The sequence below is a fragment of the Passer domesticus genome, chromosome 3, assembly GCF_036417665.1.
Source record: "Passer domesticus isolate bPasDom1 chromosome 3, bPasDom1.hap1, whole genome shotgun sequence".
Classification (NCBI taxonomy): Eukaryota; Metazoa; Chordata; class Aves; order Passeriformes; family Passeridae; genus Passer; species Passer domesticus.
The window spans coordinates 1667770-1681722 of record NC_087476.1 but is presented as its reverse complement, the minus strand read 5'-3'; the positions used below and the strand labels follow the sequence as shown (position 1 = coordinate 1681722).

The following is a 13953-nucleotide window of genomic DNA, read 5'->3' as shown; positions in this document are numbered from 1 at the left end:
GATTTGGGATCATGGGATCTTTGGGAAGAACCAATGGGAATTTGTTATCACAGGATCTTTGGGAAGAAAAGGCAGGAATTTGGGATCGCAGGTCCTTCGGGATGAAACAGCGGAAATTTGGGATGATGAGATCTTTGGGATGAAATAGGAGGAGTTTGGGATCGTGGGATATTCGGGAAGAAACAGCAGGGATTTGGGATCATGGGATCTTTGGGAAGAATCAATGGGAATTTGTTATCACAGGATCTTTGGGGAGAAAGGGCAGGAATTTGGGATTGGGGGATATTCGGGAATTTGGGATCGGGGGGATATTCGGGAATTTGGGATCACGGGATACTCGGGATGGAATGGCGGGGGTTTGGGATCGGGGATATTTCAGAAAAGCAGCAGGAATTCGGGATTGCGGAACATTCGGGATGAAAGAGGAAAACGTTTCGATCGCGGGATCTTCGGGATCAAATGGCGGGGATTTGGGATCATGAGATCTTCGGGATTGAATGGTGGGAATTGGGGATCACAGGACATTCGGGATCAAAGGGGAGGAATTCGGGATCACGGAACATTCTGGATGAAAGAGCAGGAATTTGGGATCATGGGATATTTGGGATGAACCAGTGGGAATTTGGGATAATAGGATCTTCAAAATTAAATTGGGAATTTGGGATCACTGGACCTTTGGGAAGGAAGAGGAGGAATTTGGGATCACGGGATCACTGGGATAAAAGAGCTGGCATTTGGGATCACAGGGTTTTTGGGAAGAAACAGCAGGAATTTGGGATCGCAGGATATTCAGGAACAAACAGCAGGAATTTAGGATCACAGGATCTTTGGGAAGAAAGACTGGGAATTTGGGATCATGGGATCTTGAGGAGGAAACAGCAGGAATTTGGGATCACGGGATGCTTGGGCAGAAACAGCTGGGATTTGGGAACACAGGAACATTGGGATAAAAGGGCTGGCATTTGGGATCACAGAACATTTGGGAACAAACAGTGGGATTTTGGGATCACAGGATCTTTGGGAAGAAAATTGGGAATTTGGAATCACAGGATGCTTGGGAAGAAAGAGCTGGAATTTGGAATTGTGGGATATTCGTAAAGAAAGAGCTGGAATTTGGGATCACAGGATCATTGGGATGAAAAACTGGGAATTTGGGATCACAGGATCCTTGGGAACAAACAGCAGGAGTTTGGGGTCACAGGATCTTTGGGAAGAAAGACTGGGAATTTGGGATCATGGGATCTTCAGGAGGAAACCGCAGGAATTTGGGATCGTGAGATATTTGGGATGAACCACTGGGAATTTGGGAACACAGGATCATTGGGATAAAAGAGCTGGCATTTGGGATCACAGAACATTTGGGAACAAACAGTGTGATTTTGGGATCACAGGATCTTTGGGAAGAACCAGCAGGAATTTGGGATCACGGGATCTTTGGGAAGAACCCGTGGGAATTTGGGATCACGGGATCTTTGGGAAGAACAAGGAGGAATTCCGGGATGAGCGGATCCAGCGTGGCCCCGATCTTTGTTCCAACCCTGAAGAAAAACCTCAGATCCCGCTTTGGGATAAACATCGGGAATTCGGGGGGGGAAAGCGGCTCCAGGAGCATCCCGTGGGATTCCCGGGGTTCGAAATCCCGGAGATGTTTTGGAAAAAGGCGGCAGCTGGGCCGGGATCCCGGGGGATCCCGGGGGATCCCGGGGGAAGGCAGCAGCTCCGAGTGGATCACGTGGCGCCATTCCCTGGGAATTGCAGCGCTCGGAGCGAGAAAGTTCCGGAAAAACACGGCCAGGCTCCGAATCCGCATTCCTGGGAACGGCCAAAAATTTGGGAGTGATCCCGATCTGTCCCACCGGGAACATCCAGGGCAGGGGGTGGATCCTGGGGGATCCCACGGGATTGGTCCAGGTCCATGGGGTGGATCCCATCTTGGATTGGATCTGGATCCCATGGGATGGATCCTGATCCCATGGATTGGATCCTGATCCCATGGCCTGCATCCTGATGCCATGGATTAATTCCTGATCCCACAGGATTGATCCAGATCGACAGGATGGATCCCATTTTTGGGTTGGATCCTGACCCCATGGATTGGATTCTGATTCCATGGATTGGATCACATTTCCATGGATTGGATCCTGATCCCACAGGATTGACCCAGATCCGTGGGATAGATCCTGACCCCATGGATTGGATCCTGATCCCACAGGATTCACTCAGATCCGTGGGATGGATCCTGTCTCTGGGTTGGATCCTGACCCCACTGGCTGGATCCAGTTCCCATGGATTGGATCCCGATCCCACGGATTGGATCCTGTTCCCACGGGCTGAATCTTGACCCCATGGATTGGATTCTGATCCAATGGACTGGATCCTGATCCCACAGGATTGATCCAGATCCATGGGATGGATCCCATCTCTGGGTTGGATCCTGATCCCATTGGCTGGATCCAGTTCCCATGGATTGGATCCCGATCCCACGGATTGGATCCTGTTCCCACGGGCTGAATCTTGACCCCATGGATTGGATTCTGATCCAATGGACTGGATCCTGATCCCACAGGATTGATCCAGATCCATGGGATGGATCCCATCTCTGGGTTGGATCCTGATCCCATTGGCTGGATCCAGTTCCCATGGATTGGATCCCGATCCCACGGATTGGATCCTGATCCCATGGGACGGATCCTGATCCCACAGGATTGATCCAGATCCACGGGATGGATCCTGTCTCTGGGTTGGATCCTGATCCCATGGATTAGATCCTGACCCCATGGAATGGATCCTGATCAGGACTGTATCCTATCCCCATGGATTGGATCCTGATCCCATGGCCTGGATTCTGATTCCATGGATTGGATCCTGATCCCACAGGATTGATCCAGATCCGTGGAATGGATTCTGTCCCTATGGATTGGATTCTGATCCCATTGGCTGGATCCTGATCCCATGGATTGGATCCTGATCCCATGGATTGGATCCTGATTCCATAGATTGGATCCTCATCCCACGGGATTGGTCCAGGTCCATGGGGCGGATCCCATCCTAGGGTTGGATCCTGATCCCGTGGGATGGATCCTGATCCCACTGAATGGATCCTGCTCCCACAGGATTGCATCCTGTCCCCATGGATTAAACCCTGACCCCATTGGCTGGGTCCTGACCTGTTGGATTGGATCCTGATCCCACAGGATTGATCCAGACCCATGGGATGGATCCCATCTTTGGGTTGGATCCTGATCCCATGGGATTGGTCCAGGTCCATGGGGTGGATCCCATCCTAGGGTTGGATCCTGATCCCGTGGGATGGATCCTGATCCCATGGATTTGATCCTGATCCCACAGGATTGTATCCTGTCCCTATGGATTGGATCCTGTCCCCATTGGCTGGATCCTGACCCACGGATTGGATCCCATTCCCACGGGATGGATCCTGATCCCACGGGCTGGATCCTGTCCCCATTGGCTGGATCCTGTCCCCATTGGCTGGATCCCATTCCCATGGATAGCCACGGAAAGCCGGGAACACTGGGAATGCTGAAAATCCCAGGAATGCGGAAAATCCTGGGAATCCTGAAAATCCTGGGAATCCTCTCACCCATCCCATTCCAGCTGCTTTTCCACGAGCGTCCCGCTGCCCTTCCATGAGTCTCATCCCAAAAAAACTCCCCTGATGTGATCCCAGATCCAAAACACTTCCTGGATCCCAGATTTAGCGGGAAAAGCTCCGGCAAGGAGGAGATTCCGGATCCCAGATTCCAAATTCGGTGGGAAAAGCTCCGGCACGGGGATCGTGGCTCCCAAAATCTGTGGGGAAAACTCCGATCCCGGATCCCAAATCCTGTGGGATAAGCTCCCATCCCAAGTCCCAAATGCTGCGGGAAATGTTCAGATCCCAGATCACAAATTCTGTGGGAAAAGCTCTGATCCCAAATCCCAGATTCTGTGGGAAAAGTTCCAATCCCAGATCCCAAATTCTGCAGGAAAAGCTCCAACATGGAGGAGATCCTGGATCCCAAACCCCAAATTCTGCGGGAAAAATTCCAATCCCAGGTCCTAAGTCCTGCAGGAAAAACTCCAACATGGAGATCCCAAATCCCAAATTCTGCGGGAAAAGCACCAATCCTGAATCCCAAATATTCAGTGGGAAAAATTCTGATCCAGATCCCAAATTCTGGGGGGAAAGCTCCAACACGGAGGAGATCTCGGATCCCAAATCCTGTGAGAAAAGCTCGGATCCCAGATCCCAAATCCTGTGGGGAAAAACTCCAACATGGAGATCCCAAATCCCAAATTCTGCGGGAAAAGCACCAATCCTGAATCCCAAATATTCTGTGGGGAAAAATTGTGATCCAGATCCCAAATTCTGGGGGGAAAGCTCCAACACGGAGGAGATCTCGGATCCCAAATCCTGTGAGAAAAGCTCGGATCCCAGATCCCAAATCCTGCAGGAGAAGTTCCCATCCCAGATTCCAGATTCTGGGGGAAAAGCTCCGATCCCAAATTATAAATTCTGTGAGAAAAGCTCCGATCCCGGATCTCAAATTTTGCAGGAAAAGTTCTGATCCCAAATCCCTAATTCCGCAGGAAAAACTCCAGCACAGAGGCAATCCCAGATCCCAAATCCTGCAGGAAAAGCTCCAATCCCAGATCCCAAATTCTTCAGGAAAAACTCCAGCATGGAGGAGATCCAAAATCCCAAATTCTGTGGGAAAAGCTCCAATCCCCGATCCCAAACTTCGCAGGAAAAACTGCAGCACAGAGGCAATCCCAGATCCCAAATCCTGTGGGAAAAGCTCCAACACTGAGATCCCAGTTACCAAATCCTCCAGGAAAAGCTCCGATCCCAAATCCCAAATCCTGGGAAAACTGCAATCCCATTCCTTTTCCATTCCCGTGCTTGCCCGGTCATCTCCCCAGAATCCATGGAATTCCCACCATTCCCTGTCCAGTCCCTGACCATTCCCACCATTCCCGCCCCATTCCCACTCCATTCCCACACTTGCCTGGCCAGAACCCCTTGATCCACGGAATTCTCACCATTCCCATTCCATTCCCACCATTCCCAGCCCATTCCCTGTCCATTCTCTTTCCATTCCCAGTCCCCATTCCCTGTCTTTTCCCACCCCATTCCCTGCCCCTTCCCATCATTCCCAGCCCATTCCTGCCCCATTTCCAAACCTGCCTGGCCAGCACCCCTCGATCCATGGAATTCCCACCATTCCCAGCCCCCATTCCCTATCCTTTCTCTGTCCATTCCCAATCCTGTTTCCACAATTCCCTGCCCATTCCTACTCCATTCCTGCACCTGCCTGACCAGCACACATCAATCCATGGAATTCCCACCCCATTCCTAGTCCCCATTCCCACCATTCCCATCCCTTTCCCTGTTCATTCCCACCCCATTCCTGCTCCATTCCAAACCTGCCTGGCCAGCACCCCTCAATCCATGGAATGCCCACTGCATTCCCTGTCCATTCCCACCCTATTCCCAACATTCCCAGCCCAGTCCCTGTCCATTCCCACTCCATTCCCACCATTCCCAGCAATCGCTGTCCATTCACAGCATTCCAGACTCATTCCTGTCCCATTCCCTGCCTATTCCCACCATTCCCACCCCACTCCCACCCTTTTTGTTCCCAGCCCATTCCCAGCCCATTCCCACCATTCCCTATCCATTCTCTTTCCATTCCCGCCCCATTCCCACACCTGCCTGGTGATGTCCCCTCAATCCATGGAATTCACACCCCATTCCCACCATTTCCACCCCTTTCCCAGCCCATTCCCAGCCCATTCCCAGCCCATTCCCTACTCATTTCTGCTCCATTCCCAAACCTGCCTGGCCAGCACCCCTCGATCCATGGAATTCCCACCGTTCCCAGCCCATTCCCAGCCCATTCCCACCTCATTCCCACCTCATTCCCACCATTCCCAATCCAGTCCCATTCCTTTCCCAGCCCATTCCCAGCCCATTCCCTGCCCATTCCCTTTCCATTCCCACCATTCCCTGCCCCATTCCCTTTTCATTCCCGCTCCATTCCCGCACCTGCCTGGCCAGAACCACTCCATCCACGCAATTCCCACCATTCCCAGCCCATTCCTGCCCCATTCCTGCCCCATTCCCAACCCATTCCCACTCCTGCCTGGCTAGCATCCCTCGATCCATGGAATTCCCACCATTCCCAGCCCATTCCCACACCATTCCCAGCCCCGTTCCCTTTTCATTCCGGCTCCATTCCCACTCCATTCCCAATCCAGTCCCATTCCTTTCCCAGCCCATTCCCAGCCCATTCCCTTTCCATTCCCATCATTCCCACCCCATTCCCTACTCATTCCTGCTCCATTCCTGCACCTGCCTGGCCAGAACCACTCCATCCATGCAATTCCCACCATTCCCAGCCCATTCCTTGTCTCCATTCCCTGTCCATTCCCACCTTTCCCTCTCCATTCCCACCCCATTCCCACTCCATTCCACACTTGCCTGACCGGCTCCCCTCCATCCATGGAATTCCCACCATTTCCAACCCATTCCTGCCACATTCCCACCTCATTTCCACCATTCCAAATCAACTCCTATTCCTTTCCCAGCCCGTTCCCGCCCCATTCCCAGACTATTACCTTTCCATTCCCGCACCTGCCTGGCCAGCACCCCTTGATCCATGGAATTCCCACCATTCCCTGCCTCATTCCTTTTTCATTCCTGCTCCATTCCCACCCCATTACCTTTCCATTCCACACTTGCCTGGCCAGCACCCATCGATCCATGGAATTCCCACCCATTCCCACCTCATTCCCACCACATTCCCAGACCCGTTCCTTTTTCATTCCGGCTCCATTCCCGCACCTGCCTGGCCAGCACCCCTCGATCCATGGAATTCCCACCATTCCCAGCGCATTCGCAGCCCGTTCCCGCACCTGCCTGGCCAGCTGGCCGGGCTCGGCGCCGCCGGGGCCCCTCTGGAATTGCAGGATTCCCAGGAGCAGCGCGTGCCCGCCGCAGGAGGCGGCCGCCAGCAGCAGGATCCGCGCCGTTCCCACACCGCTCCCAGCATTCCAACCTCATTCCCATCCCATTCCCTGCCCGTTCCCACCATTCCCACTCCATTCCCACCATTCCCATCCCTTTCCCAGCCCATTCCCAGCCCATTCCCTACTCATTCCCACCCCATTCCTGGACCTGCCCGGCCAGCACCCATCGATCCATGGAATTCCCACCATTCCCAGCCCCCATTCCCAGCCCATTCCTGCCCCATTCCCACCTCATTCCCACCATTCCAAATCCACTCCTATTCCTTTCCCAACCCATTCTCTTTCCATTCTTACCATTCCAATATCATTTCCTGTCCATTCCCAATCCTTTTTCCACAATTCCCTGCTCCATTCCCACCCCACTCCCGCACCTGCCTGGCCATCTCTCCTCCATCCATGGAACTCCCACCCCATTCCCATCCCATTCCCTTTCCATTCCCACCCCATTCCCACCATTCCCTGCCCCGTTCCCTTTCCATTCCGGCTCCATTCCCACTCCATTCCCGCACCTGCCTGGCCAGAACCACTCCATCCATGCAATTCCCACCATTCCCAGCCCATTCCTGCCCCATTCCTGCCCCATTCCAGTCCCATTCCTGGACCTGCCTGGCCAGCACCCATCAATCCATGGAATTCCCACCATTCCCATCCATTCCCACACCATTCCCAGCCCCGTTCCCTTTCCATTCCGGCTCCATTCCCGCACCTGCCTGGCCAGCACCCCTCGATCCATGGAATTCCCACCATTCCCAGCGCATTCCCAGCCCGTTCCCGCACCTGCCTGGCGAGCACCCCTCGATCCACGGAATTCCCACCATTCCCAGCCCATTCCCAGCCCGTTCCCGCACCTGCCTGGCCAGCTGGCCGGGCTCGGCGCCGCCGGGGCCCCTCTGGAATTGCAGGATTCCCAGGAGCAGCGCGTGCCCGCCGCAGGAGGCGGCCGCCAGCAGCAGGATCCGCGCCATTCCCACACCGTTCCCAGCATTCCAGCCTCATTCCCATCCCATTCCCAGCCCGTTCCCACCATTCCCAGTCCATTCCCACTATTCCCATCCCATTCCCATCCCATTCCCTGCCCGTTCCCACCATTCCCAGTCCATTCCCACTATTCCCATCCCTTTCCCAGCCCATTCCTGCCCATTCTCTTTCCATTCCCATCGTTCCCAGCCCGTTCCCGCTCCATTTCCAAACCTGCCTGGCCAGCACCCATCGATCCATGGAATTCCCACCATTCCCAGCCCATTCCTGCCCCCTTCCCCACGCCTTCCCACCATTCCCACCTCATTCCCACCATTCCCAATCCACTCCTATTCCTTTCCCAACCCATTCTCTTTCCATTCTTACCATTCCAATATCATTTCCTGTCCATTCCCAATCCTTTTTCCACAATTCCCTGCTCCATTCCCACCCCACTCCTGCACCTGCCTGGCCAGCACCCCTCGATCCATGCAATTCCCACCATTCCCAGCCCATTCCCAGCCCATTCCCTCACCTGCCTGGCCAGCACCCATCGATCCATGGAATTCCCACCATTCCCATCCATTCCCACACCATTCCCAGCCCCGTTCCCTTTCCATTCCGGCTCCATTCCCGCACCTGCCTGGCCATCTCTCCTCCATCCATGGAACTCCCACCCCATTCCCAACCCATTCCCAGCCCGTTCCCGCACCTGCCTGGCCATCACCCATCGATCCACGGAATTCCCACCATTCCCACCCCATTCCCATCGCATTCCCAGCCCGTTCCCGCACCTGCCTGGCCACCACCCCTCGATCCACGGAACTCCCACCCCATTCCCAGCGCATTCCCAGCCCGTTCCCGCACCTGCCTGGCCAGCTGGCCGGGCTCGGCGCCGCCGGGGCCCCTCTGGAATTGCAGGATTCCCAGGAGCAGCGCGTGCCCGCCGCAGGAGGCGGCCGCCAGCAGCAGGATCCGCGCCAGGCGCAGCGGCAGCGTCAGGAAGCAGGAGAAGGCGAGCATCGCCTGCCAGCCCGCCGCGTCCGCCGCCTCGGGAAAGCTCCGGCGGAATTCCCAGCCCAGCAAGCCCCAGAGCTGCGCCACCGCCAGCGCCCACAGCCCGCCGGGCAGGAATCTCTGGGAAAAATCCTCCGGGAGCAGCCGGGATCTGAGGAGCAGGAAGATGCCGCCGTGCGCCAGCAGCCCGGCCAGCGCCGCCAGCGCCGGGAAGAGCTTTTCCATGCGGGAGAACGCCGCGCACATTCCCAGGATGTAGCAGTCGAAGAGGGCGGAGAAGACCACCAGCACCAGCAGGGTCTCGTGGCGCTGCCGGCGGAAATAAGCCTGGTAGAGGTTTTCCAGGGATTCCGGCGAGAAGGAAAAGCGCCGGGAATGCGGCAGGCACGGGCACGGCGCCCAGCCCGGCGCGGCCGGCGAGTCCCGGGAGCGGCGGAGATTCCCGTCGGGATCGGACGGTAAGCTCAGGGAATAGTCGGCGGAGTACTCGGCCGAGAATTCCGGCTCGGAGAAGGCGCGGTTCCGCGGCATCCTGGCGCGGAATTCCCGGTTTTCCGCGGGGAAAAGAGGGATGCTCAGCGCAGCGGCGGCGCCGGAGGCATCGCCCGCCCGGCTCTGCGGCCGCCGCGATTCCCGGGAAAATTCCCGCAGCGGGGATTGGGATGCGCGGCTGGATCCCGAAATTCCTTCCCGGACAATTCCCGGTCCAATCCCCGTCAAATTCCCGGCTGAATCCCGGCTCCTTCCTGGTGAAATCCCGGCTCCTTCCTGGTGAAATCCCGGCTCCTTCCCGGTCAAATCCCGGCTCCTTCCCGGCTGATTCCCGAAATTCCTTCCCGGACAATTCCCGGTCCAATCCCCGTCAAATTCCCGGCTCAATCCCGGCTCCTTCCTGGTCAAATCCCGGCTCCTTCCCGGCTGATTCCCGAAATTCCTTCCCGGACAATTCCCGGTCCAATCTCGGTCAAATTCCCGGCTGAATCCCGGCTCCTTCCCGGTCAAATCCCGGCCGATTCCCGGTCAAATCCAGGCCCTTTCCCGAAATTCCTTCCCGGTCAAATCCCGGCTCTTTCCCCGCCGATTCCCGGCTGATTCCCGAAATTCCTTCCCGGACAATTCCCGGTCAAATTCCCGGCTCTTTCCTGGTCAAATCCCGGCTCTTTCCCGGCCGATTCCCAAAATCCTTTCCCGGTTCCTTCCCCGCCGATTCCCGGCTGATTCCCGAAATTCCTTCCCGGCCAATTCCCGAAATTCCTTCCCGGCCAATTCCCGAAATTCCTTCCCGGCCAATTCCCGGCTAAATCCCGGCCGAGTCACGGCTGATTCCTGAAAATCCTTCCCGTGTTTTTGTTTTTTTTTTTTTTTTTCCCGGCTGATTCCCGGAATTCCTTCCCGGACAATTCCCGGTTCCTTCCCCGCCGATTCCCGGGTTTTCCCGGGATTGTTCCCGGTCCTTTCCCGGCGGATTCCCGGCGGATTCCCGGCTGCTTTTCCAGGCGCTTTCCCAGCTCTCCCAGCCCAGCCCCAGAGATGTCGCGATGCCTCCCCTGCTCCTCCTTCCCGCCGGGATCCGCAAAACCCGGGAAAAAATCCGGGAAAAATCCGGGAAAAACCCCAAAAAACCAACCCGGGAATAGCCCGGGAATAGCGGGATGCGCCCCCGCCGTATTCCCGGCTTCCCGCATCCTCCTCCCGCTGGGAAAGCTCGGGATGGACGCTGGAAAAGCGGGAAGGGATTTTCCCGGGATCGCGGCGGCGCCGCCTCCTCCCGTAACCCCTTCGGCGCCGGGCCCGGAAAGGGGAAAAAAAACAAAAAACAAAAAAATAAATTAAAAAAATTAAAAAAAATTTTTAAAAAAACACAAAAAAAAAACCCAAAAAACCCAAAAAACCCCACAAAAATAATAATAAAATAAAATAAAATAAAATAAAATAAAATAAAATAAAATAAAATAAAATAAAATAAAATAAAATAAAATAAAACAAAATAAAGTAAAACAAAATAAAATAAAATAAAATAAAATAAAATAAAATAAAATAAAACAAAATAAAACAAAATAAAACAAAATAAACCAAAATAAAATAAAACAAAACAAAATAAACCAAAATAAAATAAAATAAAATAAAATAAAATAAAATAAAATAAAATAAAACAAAATAAAACAAAATAAAATAAAATAAAATAAAATAAAATAAATTAAATAAAATAAAACAAAATAAAACAAAATAAAACAAAATAAACCAAAATAAAATAAAATAAAATAAAACAAAACAAAACAAAATAAAATAAAATAAAATAAAATAAAATAAAATAAAATAAAATAAAATAAAATTAAAAAAAAAACCGGGAAGAGATTCCCGAGGGAATTCGGGCATGGAGCGGCTGAGCCCGGGAATTCCGGGAGTTCGTCCGGATTTTTCCTTGGATATTCCTAAGGATTTCCTGGGAATTCCTTCTCACATCCCTTCCCCCTTTCCCAGGGAATTCTCTCCATTCCCAGCCTGGGGTTGGAGCCATCCCCATCCTGACTCTTCCTTGAGAAGGAATTTCGGGAATTCCGTGGAAATTTGGGACTCCAGTTCTCTTTCCCATCCCCAAATTCCATTAAAAAATCCCTCGGGATGGGTCCTGGATCCCAGAATTCCAAAATTCTTTGGGTGGAATCCCTGGAGTTTCAATCCCATCCCATTCCCACCCCTGACTCCTCTCCGGGAAGGAATTTCGGGAATTCCCTGGGAATTCGGGACTCCTCTTTTCCATCCCCAAATTCCATAAAAAAATCCCCTCGGGATGGATCCTGGATCCCAGAATCCCGGAATTCTCGGGATGGGATCCCAGGACCTTCAATCCCATCCCATTCCAATGCTGACTCCTCTCTAGGAGGAGAATTTTGGGATCCAGGCTGGAATTTTGGGAATTCCCTGGGATTCAGGACTCCATTTCACTTTCCCTTTCCTAAATTCCATAAAAACCCCTCAGGATCCATCTTTGATCCCAAAATCCCAGAATTCCTGGGATGGGATCCCAAGATTTTCAATCCCACCCCATTCCCAGCCCCAACTCCTCTCCGGGAAGGAATTTCGGGAATTCCCTGGGAATTTGGGACTCCTCTTTTCCATCCCCAAATTCCATTAAAAAAATTCCTCGGGATGGATCCTGGATCCCAAAATCCTGGAATTCTTCAGGTGGGATCCCTGGATTTTAAATCCTAATCCCAATCCTGGGGTGCTCCAGATTTTTCCTTGGATATTCCCAGGGATTTTCTGGGAATTCCTTCTCAAATTCCTTCCCCTTTTCCCAAGGAATTCTCTCCATTCCCAGCCTGGGGTTGGATCCATCCCCATCCCGATTCCTCCTGGAGAAGGAATTCTGGGAATTCCGTGGAAATTTGAGGACTCCATTTCTCTTTTCCATCCCCAAATTCCATTAAAAAAATCCCTCGGGATGGATCCTGGATCCCAGAATCCCGGAATTCTCGGGATGGGATCCCTGGATTTTCACTCCCACCCCATTCCCAGCCCCGACTCCTCTCCGGGAAGGAATTTTGGGAATTTTCGGTGTGAAAAATGCCAATTTTCGGGTCGGATTTGGCAAAAATTCAAATTAATGTCAGAGGTGTCTTGTCAGAAAGTGACGCTGCGCTAATTGTCTTAATTAGCCGCGTTAATTGTCTTAATTAGCCGTGTTAATTGTCTTAATTAGGTGTGTTAATTGTCTTAATTAGCAGTGTTGATTGTCTTAATTAGATGTGCCTTAATTAGATGCGTTAATTGCGTTAATTAGCGGCGTTAATTGTCTTTCTTAACCGTGTTGAATGCAGTTTTAGGTTATAACGGCATTGAAATAAAATAGAATGGAAATTAATAATAATAATTATTTAATAAATAAATAAATAAATACATAAATAAATTAAATAGAATAAATAAAATAAAATAAGTAAAATAAAATAATAAAATAAAATAAATGAAATGAAATAAAATAAATAAATAAATAAAATTAAATAAAATTAATTTAAAAATAAATAAAATAAAATAAAATAAAATAAAATAAAATTAAATTAAATTAAATTAAATTAAATTAAATAAATGAAATAAATCAATGAAAATAGACAGATAAATTAGTATAGATAAATTTTTAAAAATAAATAAATAGAAATAAATGAATAAGTAAATAAATAGATATTAAGTAAATAAAAATAAATAAAATAAATAAAATTTAATACAATTTAATAAAATTTAATAAAATAAAATTTAAAAAAATAAAATAAAATAAAATAAAATAAAATAAAATAAAATAAAATAAAATAAAATAAAATAAAATAAAATAAAATAAAATAAAATAAAATAAAATTAAATTAAGTAAATATTCCAGGGAAATAACCCCTGGAAGAATGGGAAGAACCCTGGAAAAATGAGATAAATTCTCAGAAAAATGGGAATAACCTTCGGAAAAATGGGAATAATTTTCAGAAATAATGGCAATAACTCTCAGAAAAATGGGAATAAACTTCAGGAAATTGGGAATTACCCCCCAAAAATGGGAACAATTCTCGGGAAAAATGGGAATGACCCTGGAAAAGCGGGAATAAAATGAAACAGGAATTTTGGGATGTAGGATAATTTTTTAAGAGGGGATTGGCAGCGGGGCCGCGGCCACGGGAGCCCGAAACCTGCCACAGAAAAATGAATTCATCGCTCCCGTGTTGAGGGGAAAAAAACCCCAAACCCCAAAAAATCTCACCCCAAATCCCCCAAAAATCCCATCCCAAATCCCCCAAAAATCCCACCCCAAAACCTTCAAATGTCACCCCAAATCCCCCAAAAATCCCATCCCAAATCCCCCCAAAATCCCACCCCAAAACCTTCAAATCTCACCCCAAACCCCAAAAATCCCACCCCAAATCCCCCAAAAATCCCACCCCAAAACCTTCAAATCCCACCCCAAAT

The 13953-nt window shown here is 50.7% G+C and overlaps 2 protein-coding genes across 12 annotated transcripts in view; both read right to left on the bottom strand.

The window, feature by feature from the left end:
• Positions 1–10747, bottom strand: part of ADCY3 (adenylate cyclase 3) — a 42551-nt gene extending 31804 nt beyond the window's left edge. For 4 of the 5 annotated variants that reach the window (XM_064411497.1, XM_064411498.1, XM_064411500.1 and 1 more), the window contains exon 1: positions 6919–7027. Coding sequence is in view for 1 of the 5 variants with exons in the window: in XM_064411499.1 (XP_064267569.1) it covers positions 8857–9537 (681 nt within the window). In the remaining 4 variants the exon portion in view is untranslated. Of the gene's footprint in view, positions 1–6918; positions 7028–8856 lie in introns of those variants that run through there. The other variant, XM_064411499.1, reaches the window with a different exon arrangement.
• The window catches only part of EFR3B (EFR3 homolog B), a 316353-nt gene that overhangs the window by 210398 nt on the left and 92002 nt on the right, over positions 1–13953 (bottom strand). The gene's annotated exons all lie outside the window — the stretch shown is intronic.